Source organism: Melanotaenia boesemani, chromosome 13 (genome assembly GCF_017639745.1).
Source record: "Melanotaenia boesemani isolate fMelBoe1 chromosome 13, fMelBoe1.pri, whole genome shotgun sequence".
In the NCBI taxonomy this organism is placed as follows: Eukaryota; Metazoa; Chordata; class Actinopteri; order Atheriniformes; family Melanotaeniidae; genus Melanotaenia; species Melanotaenia boesemani.
The window spans coordinates 25,709,349-25,731,262 of record NC_055694.1 but is presented as its reverse complement, the minus strand read 5'-3'; the positions used below and the strand labels follow the sequence as shown (position 1 = coordinate 25,731,262).

Genomic DNA, 21,914 nt, shown 5'->3' with positions numbered 1-21,914 from the left:
CACACACACACACACACACACACACACACACACACACACACACACACACACACACACACACACACACACAGAGAGAGAGAGAAGACAGATACTGACAAGGGTGCTGACCAGATGGAGTGCTGAACTAATATATATCAGTGTTTCTGATAATCTGATAAAGGACAGAGACAGCAGAAATTCTCATTGATTTCCCTTGTGGCTGATGTATATAAATGTAAGTGAGTTTGTGTGCGTGTGTGTCAACAGAGAGACAGACTGCCTTGGAACAAAAAAATCGCAGTTGTGATCCTATATCAAAATCAGATTTTTTTTTTTTTTTTTCTGGGTTCATTTTAAAAAATGAACCATTTTAACATTTCAGGGTTCAATTTTTTTAGTTTTAAACCAAGGCACATTAAAAACTGTTACACGGCACTATTCCTTAACCTGAGTTCTGAGTTGGATTTACATTTGCAAATCACATTCTTAGTTGAGATATGAAAACATGATGACTGTAGCAACTTATATGTCCATTTTTTATTGCTCAGTGAAAAGAAAGTTAAATGACAATATTTTTTTGTTGGGGCTAAAGTGGAGAAAGCAATAAACAGCTTTATCTCCAATGTGATGACCCAAAATACCATCCTTTACAGGTGCGGACAATTAAAACTATTACGAACCGCTTACATAGTTGATATAATGTGACACGTGCACAGGTACTACATGGCCAGTGGGGATTAAAAGCGGTGTTACAGTGTCATGAGAAAAGATATTACACAGCTGACCTGTGTTTTATGTAGGCTGCACAATCATCTCAAATGTGCACAAAGTCTTTCTCTCCATGTCTGACTTTGTTGTTAGAGATTTCTTCATGTTCTCATCTCATATTAATTGCTATATGGAAAATAATATAGGCAGTAATGGTACACTTTCATCTCCTTGTGGGCTTACTTGAAGAGTAAAATACTAGGATTTAATCAAAGCACTTATCACTCTTCTTCACATATTATAGCTATACACACACACACACACACACAAATGAAACTGGTGTAAATCTATAACATAAATATGTTAGTGCAAACTGAATTGTGTTGATATTTCATAGACTTTTTCTCTAACTCCTGCATTTCCCAGAGAAGTTGAAATATTGAGATTCTCTTCCAGCTGTGGATAAAGAGAGTTTTGCCACAACCTTCGTCTTGTTAAACAAGTAATGACAGGCGTGGGTGTTAACCTCGGCACGCGCACACACGTGCAACATCTCTGAAAGGTTTAAGCAGACACCTGAATATTCCTCTCTCTCTTCTGTATTCTCTGTGCAGCCCCCACCTCTGCCTCCTGCATCCCCTCGCCCCGCTCTCCCGCCTTCCCCTGGCTGCAGTGGTAATTGGGTATGACAGGATCAACAGGGAGAGAGCGAGGACGCATCTGAATGTGCTGACTGTCGTCTCCCTCGCTTTTCTTTTCTAACCTGCTGCCTCACAGCTCCAATACCAAGCTCACCGCTGTTACCGTAGCAACATCTGCGCGACCGCATCCCCAACCCTCCTTCCTCCACATCCGTGTTGTTTCTGTTATTAAGGCTGCCCGCAAGTGCTCAAATGAATGCGCGTGTTTGTGTGTGAGGTGCACTGCAGCGCTGTACTTCCAGCCGAACGCCGCGCTCCGAGCCAATTACCACAGCCTCGCTACAGATTTAAAAGCTACATCTCAGGAAGAATTACACTGAGCAGAGAAGATGCCGCCACTTGTGTCCAACTTTTTACATTAAGTCAATCAAAGACATTATTGCACACCTGGGTGCATCTCCTTGCTGCTCTCTAGCCATCACCAGCTGTACAAGTCTCACACCTTCCACAAATCAGTCCAAACCGCTTTCTGCCATGGCAGCCCTTCTTCTCTCTGTGTGTGTGTGTGTGTGTTTAATAGCTCTGTTAAAACAAACCTTTAAAAAAAAATCTAATTTCAGGTTAGTTCTAATTATTGCCATTAAACTTGATGACCAACCAAGGTTTTAAGAAATGTTATTAAATTAAATCTTTCATTTCATAAAATGACAGCTTTTACTCATTTTATGAAGCTTTGGTTTGGAGACGGTTAAAACTTCATTTGAATGTGTATTATTATTTATATTAAAGATTTGAAGAAAGCTCTTCCACTACAGTTTAAAATATTTGTCTATTTTCAGTCATATTGAGCAGCATTGGTTCACACTGTAAGCGACTCCTTTTATCACACTGACAAAGTCAGGCAGTGTCTCAGCTCAGGAAGATCTTTTCCAATAGTATGTGTGTTTATATATATATATATATATATATATATATATATATATATATATATATATATATGTATATATACAATTTAAAACTAATTTTCTAATTTCAGTGGTTTAATTGGTGACATGTAGCAGCTATAGTAAGTCTAATAATATAAGTCCTTAGAGGTCAGTTTCTTCAAACTCTAATTACTTTTTTTGTGTGTGATCTGATTTGAAATCATCAGCAGGACCTGAGAGTAAATTATCTCAACTATCCATCTCTGTGGCAGCGCGGTCTTGTTCCTTTTCTAGAGCATATAAAACTGTTTTTTGGTCAAACCATTACAACCTCTTCATACAGAAGCTGTAAATATGCATTACTTTACATCTTATCAGCTTAATACGTTTATTTATATCGGCAGAAATTTAGGTTTATGTTATCCATGAACATCAGTCACACTAAAGGACAGCAAGTGCCTAATATGAAGGCTGGCAAAATAAAAAAATAGTACTGGATCGCAGGAATAGTGGACACTATCATTTTTGCAGTAAATTAAACAGGATTGCTTCAGTGTAATCTCCTCTTTGTGGATCTTGATGCAGGAACAGCACAACGCTTTCAGCCGCTTGTTCTTGTGTGCATAAAAAACTGTAACAGTGGCCAAAACAAAGCTTCTGCTTGACTGATGTGGAACAAAAGTTTGTTTCTCAGTAAAGCTAAAGGAAGGAAGTGTCCACGGATTAACAGAAAATAAAAAAAAACATCAATATTGTATGAAGAAGAATGTGACATACACCAAGTTGTTGCACAGGGAAAAAGATAATTATATTCCTGATAACGGATGCAGATCATCACCCATCATCTTTCAGTACGAGTGCTTAATCCCCCCTTGACTCACCTATTTAAATACATTTAAAAATTAAGTTAAAAAGGGGTGTACATTTTCCTTTTTTTAAATGTTTAGTTGCATGTTTCTCCAGCTGCAGTTTTTCATGAAATTTCATCACCTTCTCTTAGTTCATTGCAAGATATATAAATAAAAAGATTAACATGAATTAAAATATAAAATATAAAACATCTTTCCCATAGCTCCCCAAAACCTCTTAACTTTCTTTAAACAACTAAATTATTAGAAACAGCTGCAGTGTGTGGACCCACTTTCCGATCATGATAAAAGGCAACCAGTGCGAGATGAAGAACATCTTAAGTCTAAGCATGTGTTATTAACTAATCACATAAATAACTAGTTTTATTTTATCATGATGTGAAAGCTCTGAAGTATTACAGTATTTTTGTTCCAGATTTTTACTTGAATTTCTATTTGTCAGTCAGTTCTATTAATCACTTATTTTAATCCTTTACCTATTAGTTTAACTTAATACTTTTAGAGTGACATCTGCAAGCAGAACATTTCTTGTATGTGGCAAATAAAGCTGATTCTGAAGATGGTCGACAGTAAATTCTATTTTCTTCAGAGAAATGTACAGATTTCTTCATTTTGAGTATCTATGCTTAATGTTTAGAAATGGGAAACAGAAAAAATGCATTCAGTGTTTGATAGTTTTGAAAGAAAAACTAAGAACACAAGACAAAGGATATGAAATGGTTTAATAAAATCATATATTCAATCACAGGTCTGATGAAAAGCCATGGCCAGGTTTACCTGAGCGTGTTCCTGTGTTGCTGAATAAATACAAAAACCACAAAACTCAAACGGAATATAAGTGAATCAGTTCTTCCTTCATTCAAAGATCAAAACAAGGACTCTCCCTACGCACTCTATTCAATGCGCTTCTGAAATTCATTCCTTTCTTTTCATCTTTTTAAAAAGCAGCAGAGGTTTGGACGAATCTGAATCCTACATTCAGTGGATGGAGGAGTGACCCTGAATGCATCTTTACATTTTTGGTAATAGAAATACTTTATAATGATCCTTTAAATGACTCAATTCAACATCCACTGACTCAGACCTTGAACCGAACACACACTTTTGTGTTTCTAAAGTTCCCTGCAGAATGCAGCAGTGCGGACTAAAAGGGCATTTTAACTGACGATGCCGCAGATAAATAAGATAATAAGAAAGTTTTAAAAACAAGGCATGCTAACAGCAAATCAACTCTTATGTCAATCAAAACACTAACATAGCAAATGTTGCTCTTAGTGCCTATAAGTAGAAGTCTTCATGATATAAAGGTTCTTCCCCCTTTTCCTCACACTCTTCATCCATGGTTGACTAGCAAGTTCTGAAAGACAAAAAGGAGAATAAAAAAAAAAGAAAGAATTAGACAATTCGCAACCCTGTTACACCTTCTGACCTTTGAGTTGCTCTTAAGTGCAAGGACTGTCCCTTTTTGTGAACAATTTTCTGCCTTTAACTGACCATGTTTGAAAGGTCAGATTTGGTAATCATGGGGATTATCTCAGTAATGGAGGGAAAGAAACCTGTTGATCTGTGTTACATGGCTTCAAGTCAAACACTCCAGAGGATTTTTATTTAGTTTTTAGAGTACAAAATATTCAGACAAATAAGTAATGTTATTATTTACATAAAATAAAAACCAAGAAATGTTGAGAGTAGTGCTGTACATAGAAGCTAAAAGGAACAAAAAACAGTCTAAGTACAAATTTAATAACACCGAATTGATTAAATTAAAACATACAACTTACAATTTTATTATCCCTTGGGAAATTAAAATAAAAAATAAAAACACAGGCATAAATAATGCAAAACAGTGAGATGAGACTGATCTTTAGTTGAGATTTGAATTCTCATCCTGAGGATGAAAACTGATATTACTGTATCTATTGTAAATTATTTATATCTTTAATGCAAATAAGAATTTTATAATTGGGTACAGCTCAACTCTGATAATGGAGTCCATCTTTCCACCAGGTGGTTGTAAATTTACTTAGCTGATATCTGTTCAAATTAGTATGAGAAGCACAGTAGGGAACAGAAATGATGGGGGATGATGGGGGATGCATGAAAAGCTTACAGACCATTAAATATTCTCCATCAAAAAGACCAGGAGATCTCAAAGATGTAAAAACTGAGTGCTAATTTAAGCAGACGGCATACGGCAGAGGCAAGAAGATTCTGAAAAATGCATCATTCACCAATCGAAGTGAAAACTAGACAATCATGGATCTGGGGCACCATGGAGACCTTTTCCCATCACCTTGGAGAGCAGCCTGTCAAACCGTGTTAAATGAAAGCCAGATGATTCATATTTTAGCAAAGTAATTTTATCAAAACATATTAAGTTTTAGAATATGAGATGATTTGGAGTTTTTAAAATAGATGAAAAGCCTCCAACGTGAAGGTCTTTGAAGAAACATAGCAAAAAAAAAGTAAGAAAACTTGAGTTTGGTGGATTATTTATTTGTTTTAACGGGGGTTTACTTTGGTAAAAATCTTAGAGAACTGAAAAGCTCAAGTATTTGGCAATGTCTCTGCATTAAGATTTCCTTCAACAATAACTTTCTTGTGTTTTTCCAGTGAGGGAGATGCTGCTCCGCACTATCAAACCGTCTCCATCAAAAGCGGTTCCCTATCGATGAAACAACTGGAGAAGACTGCTGGAGAAGTACTGGCAGGGTGAGGAAATGGTCTTATGGTGCTGTCTTTTTGACAGAATAAACCACTTTGTGGCTTATTTCTCAATAGCAGAATAAGCTTTTTGGCAATGACAGGAAAAATCTGGCAAGTTTTTTATAAGCACAACCAACAAAATAAAATCTGGTGCTCGTCTCACAAACGCATTTTCTTTAAAGGGACATTGTGACATTTTCTCTTGTTTACTGGCCAAAATCGAGGTCTGCATGTATATATGTGTTATCATTGGTGTATTATGACCTCTGCTAATGATCTGACACATTCTCATTAGTGAAGAATGTTAGAGTTGTTGATACATATGACAGGTAAGCTGGCAAGGGACAAATAGCACCAACGCAAGCCAGTGCACAGTGATTGTGGCAACAGAGCAGAGTACATAGAGGCCAAGTACAGGTTCAGCAGGGCGGTGAGGAATGCTAAACAGCTGTACTCAAAGAAGCTCCAACATCAGTTCTCCTCTAACGACTCTGCTTCTGTCTGGAGGGGGCTCAGGCAGATCACCAACTACAAGCCAAGAGCTCCCCCCGCTGCTAACGATCGACGTCTTGCCAACAACCTCAACGACTTCTACTGCCGCTTTGAAGACCACCTGGACAGCTCTCACACCTCCCCCCACCACACCTCACACCGGCTCCAGCCTACCAGCCCCTCCCCCACCACCACCACCACAATAGAGACTGTACACCTCTCACCATTACAGTGCCCCCTCCCCACATCCCCCCCACCATCACCTCTCTCTGTCCTTGAAAGAGATGTAAATAGGCTCTTCAAGAGACAGAACCCCCGCAAAGCTGCTGGGCCAGACTCCGTGTCTCCAGCCTGCCTGAAGCACTGTGCAGACCAGCTGTCTCCTCTGTTCACGGACATCTTCAACATCTCACTGGAGACATGCCATGTACCAGCATGTTTCAAGGCATCCACTATCATCCCAGTCCCCAAGAAACCGGGACCCACAGGACTGAATGACTACAGACCCGTCGCCCTGACCTCTGTGGTCATGAAATCCTTTGAGCGCCTGGTTCTGTCCCACCTCAAATCCATCACGGACTCACTCCTGGACCCCCTACAGTTTGCCTACAGAGCCAACAGGTCTGTAGACGATGCTGTAAATCTGGCCACTCACTTCATCCTCCAGCACCTGGACTCTGCAGGATCCTACGTCAGGATCCTGTTTGTGGATTTCAGCTCCGCATTTAACACGATCGTCCCGGCTCGTCTGCAGGACAAGCTTTCACAACTCAACGTGCCCGACACCACTTGCAGGTGGATCACAGACTTCCTGTCGGACAGGAAGCAGCGCGTGAGACTGGGAAGCCACACTTCGGACTCCAGGACGATCAGCACCGGCTCCCCGCAAGGCTGTGTTCTTTCTCCCCTGCTCTTCTCTCTGTACACGAACAGTTGCACCTCCAGTCACCAGTCTGTCAGGCTCCTGAAGTTTGCAGATGACACCACCCTCATTGGACTCATCTCTGGTGGGGATGAGTCTGCTTATAGATGGGAGATTGACCGTCTGATGGCTTGGTGCAGCGAGAACAGCCTGGAGCTCAATGCTTCCAAAACAGTAGAGATGATTACGGACTTCAGGAAGAGCACAGCCCCCCCCTCCCCTGTCATCCTGCGTGGCTCCCCAGTGGACACTGTGGAGTCCTTCCGCTTCCTGGGCACCATCATCTCCCAGGACCTCAGATGGGAGCTGAACATCAGCTCCCTCATCAAGAAGGCTCAGCAGAGGATGTACTTCCTGAGGCAGCTGAAGAAGTTCAATCTACCACGGACAATGCTGGTCCACTTCTACACTGCCATCGTGGAGTCCATCCTCACCTCCTCCATCACCGTCTGGTACGCTGCTTCCTCTGCCAAGGACAGGTGCAGACTGCAGCGTATCATACGTTCTGCAGAAAAGGTGATTGGCTGCAGCCTTCCTTCTCTCCCAGAACTCTACTCCTCCAGAACCCTGAGGAGAGCAGGGAGGATAGCAGCTGACCCCTCCCACCCTGGACACCATCTGTTTGATCCTCTCCCCTCTGGCCGGAGGCTGCGGTCTATCAGAACCAGAACCTCCCGCCACAAAAACAGTTTCTTCCCCTCTGCCATCAGGCTCTGGAACTCACCTAAAGACTTACCTGACTGACAACGCATTAACACACTCCCCCTTCATTGGTCACTTCAATTTGTACATTTTTATTTTTATACTACAGACTGCACATTTCATTTAATGTAAATACACTACTTTACTCTTATTTATTTTTATGTACATAATTTTTATTTCCACTCTTATATAGTTTTTCAGTCTTAATGTTATATGTTCAGTTGGCTTGTTCATATCTTATGGTTCATATTTATCTATTTATATGTAGGCACCGTCAAATCACAACAAATTCCTTGTAATGAAAGTTACTTGGCAATAAATCTGATTCTGATTCTGATTGAGACGTGGGAGGAGAAGATAAACGAGCATCATCATCTGGGGTAATTTGGGAAGATCTGTTAAATTGTTACTCAACAAAATTGAGGACCGTGCATATGCAGCAGCAGCACCAGACGATACAAAAAAGGAGGATCAACATTGCGCTGGCCTTCCCCAGGTGGAAGGAGCTAAAGAAGGAGGATTTTAACAGCGATGCTGAAGTCAGCGGTACTGCCTAAACTAGCCTAAAGCTAACTTTTTTCATTTGGTTTTGTTAGACAGTGTTGCTTGTTACCATGGGCAGCATAGCAGTAGTTTCTGCTAAAATACACCAGCCTCGTTGGTACAGAAGTGGACGTTATATGGTTTCATTTGCTTTCATAGTCACGGTAAAGTCGGACTAAAAGCCAGTGGAAAGGCTTTATAAGCTGGCTTTTAGTGTGACAAAAAGCCGGTGTTGTGCCAGTTTCCCCATCAAGATCCATTCCCCTTGTGAGAACCATTCTTCCTTCTAAACACAGAGGAACAATATCTGACAGCTTGATGGGATGCAGCTTGCAATATTTATGAAATCACAAGCCTCTTTACCTCAGTAAACACTCCATGAACTATCGGATAACATGCTTTCATCGGTGTTGTCAAGGCTTGTCAGCGGCTCCCATTGTTGCAATAGGGGTTTGAGAAAGTGAGACATTAGAATGGGCTATACGTTAGAATGTCAAACAATGCCAACGTTAGATGGAAGTAATTCCTACACAATGTCCATTTAAAAATGTGCCAGCATTTAAAGGAGAAATAAACAGGTTTTCCAGTGGTATACAACTCATTTCCAAGATGTGTTACAGCAAAAAAAAAATCCACCAAACAGAAGTTTGGAAAAAGAAGGGTTAGCTTTGTTCTGTATCAGTCTATAAGTAACATTGGATGAAGTGGATAAAACAAATCTAAATAATTGTTAATAATTTTTATTAGTAATGAGCCTGTATAATTTCCCTGTTCAAACTGTCCATCACTCTGATTTACAGCAAATCATCCATATTTATTTATTTATCCACGGCTCAATCATAAAATCATACGATGAGAAGAAGCTACTCCAAACTTGTTTGAGGTTTCTGTAAAAAAAAAAAAAAGAAAGAAATTGATCCAGCACAATCCAGCCTCAGAGCTGATCAGTAGCAGGGAGGTTGGCACCATGTGGAACATTGTGATTAGCTCAACTGACTGAGGCTTGTGGTGCATTGACCTGCTGAGACTGTCTGTATGTATGAGGACATGTGTGTGTAGAAAAACGTGGTACATGTTCAGTGTGCTGCAGAGTTGACTCCAGCTATGATACTCAAACCATTAAAACCACAGAGAGATTTACAGAGCACAATGATCGATATAATGTAGCTCAATTCCTCTGATCCCTCTGCTTTCCTCTCCTCACCTTCCTTTCTTTTCACATTCATCACTTCTCTTCTGATATTTTCCTGTTCAGAGGCTTAAAAGAGAAATTTAAAATAGTACAGACATGGTAATACAACAGAACCAAGTATTTTCAAAGAAAGCAGAGGTAGTTTCCATTGTTTGCCTCCCCAAAATTACGATCATGTTAACAACTTTCCTAAAGCTTCTAACAGATGCTGTATTCTAATACAGTGGTTCCCAAACTTTTTGAGCCGCGACCCCCCAAGATAGCATTTGTTGGTGTTATCCTGAGTGGCTCACAAGTGTATGTGTGATCCTATTCTGTTTTGTGTGATTGATTCAGATAAAACCGCTCTAAAAGAGTGCAATTCAAGAAATCCACAGCTAAAAAAAGAAAGAAAAAAATACTGGGAAAAAAGTTTCACTTTAGTGTTTATAAGAGAAGTCCTTTTATTTCTGTAAATGTCATAGTTTAAATTTACTATATATTATTCTCACTTAATACTTAACATAACTATGTTAAATCTATATGAAATTTAAATCTGGGATTTTGCAAGCCACTCTGACAAACTAAAGTTCCAGTGTTTAGGTCAATGCACGGAAAAATACTACAAAATAATATTAAACACGATAACATGATGAACAAACTGGGTCTTCCTGCAGTTATAGGCTTCACCAAAATTCTAATAGAACAATTATTTTCTGGATAAATTTTTTGCTTTTAAAGAAGTCAATTTAAAATCTAGCTAAATAAACAGCTACACAAAATCACGTACAATTTGCTGCACAGAAAGAAGACAAGAATGATTTTCAGTATATCTGTCCATCCATCTATACATACTTACATGCTGTACATATATATTACTGCTGGGCAACGTTTAAAATTTTTAATTGCGATTAATCACATTGTTACTCATAAAATGTCCTTGTCCTCTAAAAGAAGGCCTACTGCTAGTCGAAGAAAATGCAGTAAATTTTAGTTTTCAAACACTAAATCAGGGGTCTGCAACCTACAGAAAAACAGTAAATCTAAAAACAGATTTAATAACAGATGCAGGTTTTTAAATTTTAACACAACATAATGTTAACATAATGACACTAAAAGTACCAGTATTTTTTTTTTATGAATTTTCATGTCATTAGGTTGGAAACTATGTTTTTTTTTTATGTTAATTTTACACAAAAATCTATATTTCATTAAAGAAAGTCTGTCTATACTCTTTTTGTCTTTTTTCAAAAGGTCTCATAACATTTGGGGCTCTAAACATGTTTTATTTAGCTGGCTGAGGGAAAATGGCTCTTTGGGAAAGGTTAGAGACCCCTGCACTAAACAAATAAACAGATGTAGCAGCAGTTTTCACTTGAAACGACAACACTTGAAGTATTTTTTTAATATACATAAAATCAGAAATTCATGGCATGAATGATAAAATGTTCAGGATTTACTAACTAAAAGGTAAAAAGTCAGCAGGATGAATTTAAAGCTGGGAAGCTGCTTCCTTCTAAACACAGGAGGAACAACATGTGATGAATATCAGCATCAGGTGAACAGACAGAAAGCAGGATTAGAATCTCACAGCTTCTAGATGGTGAGGAGAGAGAAATATTCACAATATGCACAATAACTTCCATCCATGCACCTTCAGTGCTTCATTATCCAGATTTCTGGCCTATAATTTCTTTAACCTTTCATTCTTAGCTTGACTGTTCAGTTTCACCTCTTGCGTCTGCACCCTTCGCTATGGGGTGTTAAGGGGTTAACATCCGGTTTTACGGGTGTAACGTCAGGTGTGTAAATTTAACTATAAACATGTGTGGTATCCACAGAAAGTTCAGAATCTTCTAATTCAGAATAATTAAAAGACCAGGTACACAAAGTCTGAAAAATATGTAAACACAAATTATGGCTGCAGCAGGACAAGACACGCAGAAGAGATGGAGTGCAGCCTCTGCATGTGGCCAGTAAGCGAGAAGTTTGGAAGAAGAAGAAAAAAAAATCAATTAATGCGTTAACGCGATAACACGTGCCTAGCCCTAATATATATAAAAAACTATAAACATTGAATATAGTACATAGTGTACATATACTGTATGTATTAGACTTAATTTAATAGAGTATAACTAAATTCCATGCACAAACAAAAACAAAAGAAACAAAAAATAAATAAATAAATGAAAAAGAGAAAAAGTTGCACCTTCAAACCCACAAACAACAGCAGGGATTTCCCACCTGTTAATCTAATTGAAGATCACTGCTGAGCTAAAGCTGCCACTGACTATGAAAAGTTGCTGAGCTTCCACCACACCGTCTACCTCAGAGTGCAACACTTTTGGTCTGGGCTTTTACAATAAGCCTCGGTTCATTTCATGTGGCTCCGACCAGCAGATCACCAAGACACAATGACTGTAGAGAGAAGAAGCTGAACAAAAACAATCACTGTAGGAGATATAAAGAGAAAAACAAATAACAAACTAGAGACCAGGAAAAGCAGAGGAGCAGAAGAACTCTGCTTTTTCCCCTCATTCTGCAAAATCCAGTCCGGGAGCCTTGACTCAATTGGAAATCCATTTTATCTGATGACTGGCAGGCAATTGGAACTCCCAGGTGATAGGCTGGGGCTCAGCAGTTGATAGACTTGACCACTCCACTGCTGAGGGAGGGATGGATGAAGATGGAGAGGAATGTGGAGGGGAACACACATTGCAGAGACTGACTCCATTGCTAAAGCTGATTTCAGGCTGTGATCAGTGGCTGGCCTCAACTTTGTTCAAAAGGAAGAAAACAGCAAATCATCACACTAGAGAAGAAGAAGCTTTTGCCTGATTTTAGATGCCATCTAACTTGATATTAAGCAATTTAACCCACAGCAAACAGATCTTTCCATTCCCCCTTTAGTTATATGAATTACTATTTACCATCTTATGCACAGAGAACTGATCCATCTTCAGTCCTCTGAATCATCCACCAGCTTCTACTGGAGAACTGGGGGACTGGGCTTGTATAAACACAAACCCCTAAATCACTTGGTGAAAAGGTGTAGGTCATTCCAAAAATCCCAATATAGATGAACTGGTAACATACAGAAATGATCAACTGTACCACATCCAGAAAAAAACTATAGCTCAAAAAGCTTATTGTAATCAAAATACAGGACAAAGCACAGAAACAAAATGGATGTTTACATTATCTCAAACAGAAATTACAAAACTTCCAACTGGAGATTAAAGACAAAGGACTCTGCCAGTTTTGACCTTGTTTTTAAAATTTGACAGTGAAAATTAACAAAATAACACTACTGAGCACTCAGCAGAGGTTGCATCAGTTAAAAACTGAAGTGAATTGCTGGAGTTGGATAACAAGCATTCATTCATGAATCTGTAATCACCATTAGATGCACACTATCCATGGCAGGACACAAAAGGCCCACAGTGGAGGAAATCCTGATAATGTATGTTCTCAGAAAGAGACATACAAAGCGGCAGTGCTGTAGTTGGCGGCGGTCTGTCAGGCCATTAAAAACATTGCGGCTTATTCTTTGTTTTTTTTTTCGCGGGTCACACATCAACTATACCCAACACTGGCCCCATGGTTTACCCATGGTTTCTGGTGGTACTAGTGTATGCTCCATCAGGGTATGCATTCGCAAGGGCCCCTAAGTCTGACCAAATTATGCACATAAAAGATGTAGAAACTGGATGAAAGGCTCCATATCTGTCTTTGGTGTAGAGCAAAAATGGGCCTTAAGGAGGAAGCTGCTATTCTCAAAAATAATTCTTTCTGAGGTTTGAGTAGAACTAGATGGTCCATAACACCAAGTAAAAAAAAAAAAAAAAAAAACCTTTTGCAAACTGGTGAAAACTGCAGATGATAAGAAAGAACATACTGCAGTAGGTGTTGCATATATTAAAGGCTCTGCATACCAACATGAAAACATCATCCCAAAAGTCAAATGTGCTGCAGGCAGCATTGCAATCATCTGTGGCTCTGCTTTGCCGCCTCTGGGCCTGTGCAATTTGCTGTTACTGAGGGGAAAATTAACACATACATTTATAAAGATGCTTACAGGATAATGTCAAGGTCTGCCAGCTAAAAGTATTTGGAAAACGGTGATCCAATACAGAATGGCATTAAAGATTTCTTTTTAGAGTTTAGAATTTATCCAAACAAACAAACCTCAGACTTTTAAAGCTGAGGTTATAGAAGGTTACAAAAGGACTGATCTGCACCTACATGTTGTTTGAGGTTCAACATGTTATCATATCCAAAACTTCACAGCCACTTTGTTAGATCCACCTTGCCAGTACCAGGCTGAACAACCTTTTACCACCCTTTATTCCTGGTGGCAAACATTCAACAAATTGTTTTTTCCTCAGACATTTTGCCCCCTAATTGACATGAACATATCACAAAGTTGCAGCAGATTTATCGGCTAAACATGATAAAAAATCTCCCGTTCCACCACATTCCAAAGCTGCTCTATTGGATTGAGATCAGCTGACTGCGGAGGCCATTGGAACTCATTGTCATGTTCAATAAACCAGTTTGAGATGTTTCCAACATAATGCAGTCTTTCTACTACTACTACTTTCTACCTACAAACTAATCAAAGGCACTCTAATTTGTGTAAAAACATTTAAAAGCATTAATTTCATATGGCAAAATAAAAAATAAAGCCTTGTCTGAGATGATTTGAGCTTTATGACATGGAGAATTATTCTGTTGGATGTAGCCATCACTGCGGTCATACAGGAATGGACATATTCTGGTAGGCTGTGGTGTTTAAACCATGCCATGTTGGTAATAAGGGGCAAAAGAATCAAAGTCACTTGAGTCACTTTTATTTCCCAATCTGATGCCGGTTTAACTTCAGCATATCTTTTTGACCACTTCTAGATACCTCAATACATTGAATCGCTGCCAGGTGATTGGCTGATAAGCTATTGGTGTTAACAAACAATTAAAATGGTGTACCTATTAAAGATGTCAGTGTAATTGTCTGTATGTTACTTTAACATTGTATGTGTCAGCACGTGATAACTTTTATGACTGATTCATTCATAAAACCAGGCCATCCAAAGGAGTTCACAAAGTTCACAAACTTCTCCAAGGCATTCATTTTTAATGACCTCAGATAAAACCATATAAACAAGTTAGAACAACACCTTAAAACACAAGTTTAATTCACTTTGTTTACTATAAAATGAAAGAGAAACTGCCTTTGGAATATCTGCAGGACAAAACATTTCAAATGCCTTCAGCATGACTAGAAAAAAGAAGCAATTTTCCAAAGTTCCACATGAAAGCGAACTTGTCAGCATAGCTCTAGCTGCAAACAATAACACACTGATATTTATTTATTTACAAAAAGGCCAGAAAAGAAAGCAAAAATTGATCTCTACAAGAATACTGGCTGTGAATTGAAGAGCAATCACAAAGGAAAAGCAGGCTTCAAATCGTACTGAAAAAAAGTGGAGAGGCAGATGGATGGAGTGACAACAGGACACAAAAGAGGCTGGTGGAAAGTGGACTGTTTCGATAATGTTGTGGCTGTTTGAAGGCAACAAAAGCTAGTGAAAAACCAACCTAAAAGCCCTGCTGCTGTCCTCGCTTATCCCAGCTGGCGGTCTTGGTTCCACAAAACGTCTTCCAAGCATACACAAGGTGGGGAAGGGGAGGGGTGTAAAATGATGACCAAATATCACCGTGGAGTGTCTCAAAGACAAAAAAGAAGTATGTCACTTGCTTACACAGCTTAAGTGGCTTTCAATATAACAAAACACAGCTGTGTTGAATTATTAGTGCCCCCCCCCGCTATAGAAGAGTGTGTCGGGGTTCTGATGGCGCGAGCCAACAGGAGCGGTGGTGCTCAGAAAGGTCAGGGGACAGTCGGCGAGGGCCACAAAAGCTGCTGAAAAGGCCTCTTTCAGGAGACATTTGTCAGTAGTCTCTACTGTGCCCCTTCCCTCCAAGTCTCCACACACTCCAACCCCCCCTTTATCATTTGAAAGCTTTGAGGAGTCTGAAGGTCGCCAGGGGCCACGAGGCAGATGAAAGAGGAAACACAGGCTCTACATTTGGCTTGATGTGTCGTTCGATTGCACATTTGCAGTACAACAAAAAAGCGGGAAAGGAAAATGCAGACAGACGTAGAGCAGAGAGAGAGAGAGAGCGACAAAAAGAGACAACTGTCACATCTTTCAAAGAAAAAGACAAAGAAAGATGCACTTCAACGTGTAACTAAGCGATTGCCAGCAGGAGTCGGAGCATGTCATTTCATTGTCCAGATTGAAGAAACATGCTGGGAAAAACATGAGCCATGGGGGAAAAGACCTAAATGCACATAAACAGGAAATAGACAGCGGTGGTACACAGTCCGACATGGGCTGCTGAACCACTAATTTAACATCAAAGGTTCCACATCGTTCCTTGCATTTGCTGTCACTTTTAATTTATAGCTTCTTAATAAGTGATTTCACTTCCACCTGAATGGGAGCAGGATTAAAAAAAGATCATAAACATATTTTAATATGACTTTTATTAAATATGGCCATCTGCTTGAAATGTTTAAGACTAAATTTATTTCAATAAGGAAGTCTCAGGATGATTTAGTAAGGTTACTTACTGGTAAAAAAGAAAGAAAAAAAAGGGATTGTATTATTTTATTAACTTTCATTTTGCAATTAGTAAAAAAAAAGTTAAATTAAATAAATAAACTAAAATAAAATAAAAAAAATTAAATGCATTCATACAAATAAATAAACAAATAACTGAACTGCAGATGTCTCAGTCTGGTTTCTGGTTAGTTTGGACTTTTGAAGTACAATTACAAAATGGTAAAGGAAGGAAGGATGTGAGGAAACACGATTAAATGAAAGTGAAAACAGACAGATGCACGTTTACTTTTATATTTCATTGTTATTTTAACAATTCTTGTAAACCAAAATTATAATTAAAAATGAAATTTTAACAGAAACACAGACTGATCCATGAATAGTCTGAAAGGTATGTTATATAGTTTGAAAAAGTTTTCTGGGCAAAATGCTTTAAAAAAAAAAAAAAAAAAAATTAAATCCCCACCAAAATAAAAAAAAGTGACAAATAAATGAATAAATAAATAAATGCTTTTATTTGGCCAAAGTTTCTAAGTGAACATTAAAAAAACTATACTTCATAGTGAACACAATACAAGAGAAATGTGTAACAAAAAAAGAGTGAGAGCAGATAATGATGCTGTGTGGAGGACGGTTGCGATCGCCTTCACAGCGATCAATGCCTGCTTGAAAGGAGGCAACACTGATGGTGTATGATGATGGGAATAACTACCAACAGTATGAAAACAAGATCAATAAGGCAACTTTAGAGAGGGGAGAGAAAAATGAAAGCGGACAAAAAAACAAAAAATGAGGGATTTATATATATATATTAAAAAAAAAAGGAACGGAGACAAGATGGAATAAAACAACAGGGATGAGAAGTTGAATAGACAGACAAAGAAGATCCAGTCAGACAAGATGAAAAGCAAGATGAAAGGTGATGGTTTTAAGGAAGCAAAAGCAGCTCAACAATTGAAAGATGAAGGAAAATTCTTTAGAGAAAGATTTAAAAAACAGACTTAAGCAAAAACAAACCAAAGAAACTTTTTAATAAACCCTAAATATGGATGTAAACATGCATAAGTCTGTGTACTGTGTACACATGTGTGTAAATGTAGATATAGTCAATTTAAGTCATGCTACATGAGAGTTATAAGGTGCTTATGAATGTAGATTTCTCAGCATTTTGACAGACAGAGAAACAATCTTCAAAAATTATAAATAATCCAGGCGTATAAGATGCAATGAGGAACAGAACACACAGACTAAGGTTGATTTGAGGCTGCATATGTTGGGATTCTGTGAGTACACAAGTCGTAAAACACAGATGAAACAAAAAAAAAGTCACATTAGAGGCTAAGTAAGGAGAAACTATGTTTGGAAAAATCCCCTTGATCAACGAAAACAAGTTCCTACCTTACTGTAATATAAAGTTCCCTTTCTTCCACTTTTTCCTGACTCTAAACAGTCTGCCAGCCAGCAGCGTTCATTAAGTTTTGAGTAAAAATTCAGCTTGTAAAAATCAACCATGCTTGAAACAAATCATCTGGCTCTGACTTGTCTGACAAGCAAAACATTAAAATTGTGATCAGGGCATCATCTGTGAGGGCCTTTCATGAAAAGTGCCCACAACTCAGCATGAATCCATGCTAAAAATCACTCGGGATGGTTAAACTTTCACACAATCAGCTGTTCACCTGCTGTTGGGCACCATGCTGTGAAGAGTCCAACGGCACAAACATGCGAAGCTTTCAGTTTGGATTTGATTACGAGTTTTGGCTAGTGATTACTGTGTGACTTCACTTCATGACAGTGAAAAAGAAAGGAACGTAAACATGCTACTGGAGGCAAAAAGCAGTTAAATGAGTAAAAGCAATTTGGAATTTAGCTAATTTCCCAGGTTGTTATGTTTCAGATGGGTGCAAATTATTAGCCACAAATCAACATACAGTAGCTAACATATGTGAGTGAATTGAAAGGGGGAACACAAACGTGGGCTTGTAATGACGCTCACATATTAGAAAAATAACAGGCATTTGCAGTTCATGAGGGGGCATCAGAACATGCTATCTATGCTGGACTTGATATTCTAGTCAACACTCGGTGATCACTACAATTGTTTTCTCTTGCACTGCAGAAGCTAAATTGTCCAGGGATGTTCTGGACAGGCTGCATGTGAGAACACATCGTTATTTTCACATTTCCTGCAGAGATCACCCAGCCAGCTGCCCAGGAGGACGTCCAGGAGATCAATAAGTCCAAAAAAGCAGTAATGCCGCACTATGTTGTCTGGAGAATTTATTGCAAATGAAAATGTGCTGCTGCTTCATATATTTTATTTATTCATTCATTTTTTAAATATTATTATTGTTTATTTTTATTTTTGCTAAGCTGTATGTTCGCTCATCATTATTGTGGATACATTCAGATATAAGCAGTGCTGATATAAACACAATAACAGTCATTAAGGACACTCACTGTAAACGAAGCAGCATTTTTAACAACATATTTTTGCATCATCACATTTGCTTTGTGCTCTGCTCAACACCTCTTCTTAGCCTTCCCCGTTGTGAGAAAGCATCACCATCTCAAATCGTCCCATTGAGAAGTGGATGCATCAACACAAACTGAAAATGTGCTGACTGAAATGTCCACACACACTCCAGAAACCTCACTGCGCCATCATATACGCACAAGGTTCAAGGATGGCCATAAAAACTTTTCCCATTAGAGAGAAACAGTCAGATGTAGGGTATAAATGGTATTTTTTTTTTTTTTATCACATTTTCTGATTAGAAATTCATTCTGAGCCAGATGAGATCAGTCAGATCTGATGGAGTTGTCTACGTGAGACGTATTTATCCTGACCCAACTGTTAATCTGATTAATTGCAGTCCATGTAAATACATCTACTGGAAGCTGAGAAACACAAGAGTAAAGAGAAAGAGCAGGCAAATTACTTCCAATAATGTTTGGGGGCAACCAGGAATTAAACCAGAAACTCACTGGTTGAAAGGAATATGTCCCAATAACAAAGACCATAATCACTCAGTTATTGTTTGCCCTTCTTTCTTCTGATTATTTTTATTATTGTGAGGAAAATGTATATATGTGATAGACAGCAGTAGAGGAGAGATGGCAGGGAATAGGAAAAGCTGTGGTATGTGTAATGTCTTACCCTCAGATTTGTTGTTTTCCATGTGGGCCTGTGTATTAGTAGCATCTTGATGCCTGTCAGAGTGTCACACTACACTGCTTCTTGTGCATGTCAAAACATAACAAAATCAGCAGTTTTATAGTGAGTTCACGTCACTCGTCTACTGTTTACTTTGCTGTTTGTGGGATTTGTGTGCAGCAGTCATTAAATGATGCCATTTATAGAACTGATAAGAGTTAAAACTAGACAACCACTTTTTGAAAGATATTAAATTTACCCCAAAACATTCACTTTAAAAATACAGTTAGGCCTTAACTGATTCCTTGAGTAACTAAAGTCCTGGTATTAATGATAATCTGGTGATGACTCCCCCCAGTTTGGCATTATCCAAGAAAGAAAAGCTCCAGTGTGTCCATCGAAAACTGAATCAAGTTAATACAACAGTAATAGTTTTTTTCTTTGTTGTTTTTTTTTTTTCTTCGAAAGAAGCAACTTGTGTTCATTGTGGTGAATAAATGGAGCCTAAATTCTGTTGAAAGGTTGCAAACCCCACTAACAGAAGCACTCAATCATATATTCATTGTTACGTCCCCGGGTCTGCACCCTGGGCACGTATGTGTAAGGTTTGGTGCCTAGTCTGTCATCCTTCACCAGGCCTACTGAGGACTCCTGCCTCTACAGTGATTGGTTCACTATGCTTCCGCATTCCTTCTGCAGAGAGAGAGACAGACAGGGGGATCTCATTGGACAATGGTTCTGCCGAGCCGAGTCGTCATCGACCAATCAGCATCCGAGACGACCTTTAAAGGAGGGACGAAGGCAGGAATCAGGGCTGCTGTGTTCCTTCGGCCCACAGCTCGCCAACTCTGGGATAGCGTGTGTAATTGTAGTAGCTGGTCTGAGTACCGATTGCGGTTTGTAAGAGCTTTAACTTCCTCATTTTGTAATTACACTATTGTGTTTGTTGATGGTTGGAATTGTGAGCTCTCCTTCTATTTTGTGTTTTTGTTTATACCGTTGGTCAGAGTAAGTACGATAGACTATTTTTCTTTGAAGGATATTTGTAAGTAGCTCATATTTTGTGTTAAAGTTAATGATAAGATTGATATTTTGGTTTGTGTAAATATTAGATTTTGTACTGGATTTAAATAAGTTTTAGTTTGTAAATATTAAGGATTTCTTATTCTGTTTGGTTTTGTTATTACCTCATTGAGGGCACCTTGAGTTGATTGAGTTAATTACCTGAATCTGATCACCGTAGTTGTACTTGGTTAATTTGAACCCGGTTGTATATGTGAGTTTATTATTAAACATTTGTACTTATTTTAAACCGGATCCAGTTTGCTTTTGTTACGGACCCTAATTCCCCCTGGTCTCGAGAGGGGTCGTAACATTCATAAACTCCCTCGGCCCATTATAGCAGCTGCATCCTGTAAGCTGTTAATATTCTCAGTTGTTTTATATAAAAGTTGAACCAAAATCAAAATATCTATGCTGCATAAGGGGATTTTGTTTTATTTTATCAGTCCACTTCATACCTATAAGAATTTTTTTTCAAGTTACTGTCTCACCCCCCCATATATTTTTGGTATAAATAAAAGATACTTTCTCTAAAAACTGTTTAATACGGTACTTTTATACACTAATGGGTTTGGTTTTTTTTACATACACATCAATAAATAAACTAATGATTCATTTTAAACACATGCTTTTTCTCTTTAATAAGGCTAAAGTATTTATTTTTCTCGATTAATTAAAGAAATAATCAATAGAAAACTTAATTATCAAAATAATTATTTGCTGCAGTCCTAGACAGCATAAAAATACAAATAGAATAACTGATAAAATACTTTCATTTGTAAGTTTTATATTCAGAATAAAAAAATAACATGAAAAAAATGCTGTTAAATGTGTCTTTATTATTGCGCGACCTGTTATTTCACTGTCCTGACTTTAGTTTCTACCGTTCACAACTAAGAGACACAAACAGACCTTCAACCGGGAGGAGAAACAAGAATCAAACAAATATGTGCTCCAAATGAATGTCACCTTTAAAAACATGAAAAACAACTTTTGCAAAAAACATTAAAAACTACTACTTTACCATGTAAAATTCCAGAACTAAGTTCTTTTATTTTCTCAAATGGACAAGTTACCACAGTGGAACAGCGTCACCAACAGGGAGTCGATAATTAAAAAGTCTTCTGCATTGTAAACCAACTTTATAGAAGTTCTGCATTTAAAATAATTTATAAAAATACTTCAGAGTTCGGCCCCAATTAAAATAACCTGGACTAATTTAGAAGCTTGATGTGAAACTGTGCCTGAGTTTAAAATCTAAGACGTTTCTCTCTGAACAAATACAAAAATCTCTAGTTGTTAATTAGGCCCAGTTTAAAGAAAGCTCCAAGACACGCCAGCAAATGTATTCATGCATAGCGGTGAGGTGAAAGGAGTTCAACTAGTTGTTCGCTTCATAAATTTTGTGTC

General features: G+C 38.2%; 1 protein-coding gene across 2 annotated transcripts in view; it reads right to left on the bottom strand.

The window, feature by feature from the left end:
* Positions 1-3,828: 3,828 nt before the first annotated feature.
* The window catches only part of chchd6a (coiled-coil-helix-coiled-coil-helix domain containing 6a), a 122,563-nt gene continuing 104,477 nt past the window's right edge, over positions 3,829-21,914 (bottom strand). For both annotated transcript variants that reach the window (XM_042003646.1, XM_042003647.1), the window contains one exon: positions 3,829-4,480. In XM_042003646.1, coding sequence (XP_041859580.1) covers positions 4,457-4,480 — 24 coding nt within the window. In that variant the 3' untranslated portion in view covers positions 3,829-4,456. The remainder of the gene's footprint in view (positions 4,481-21,914) is intronic.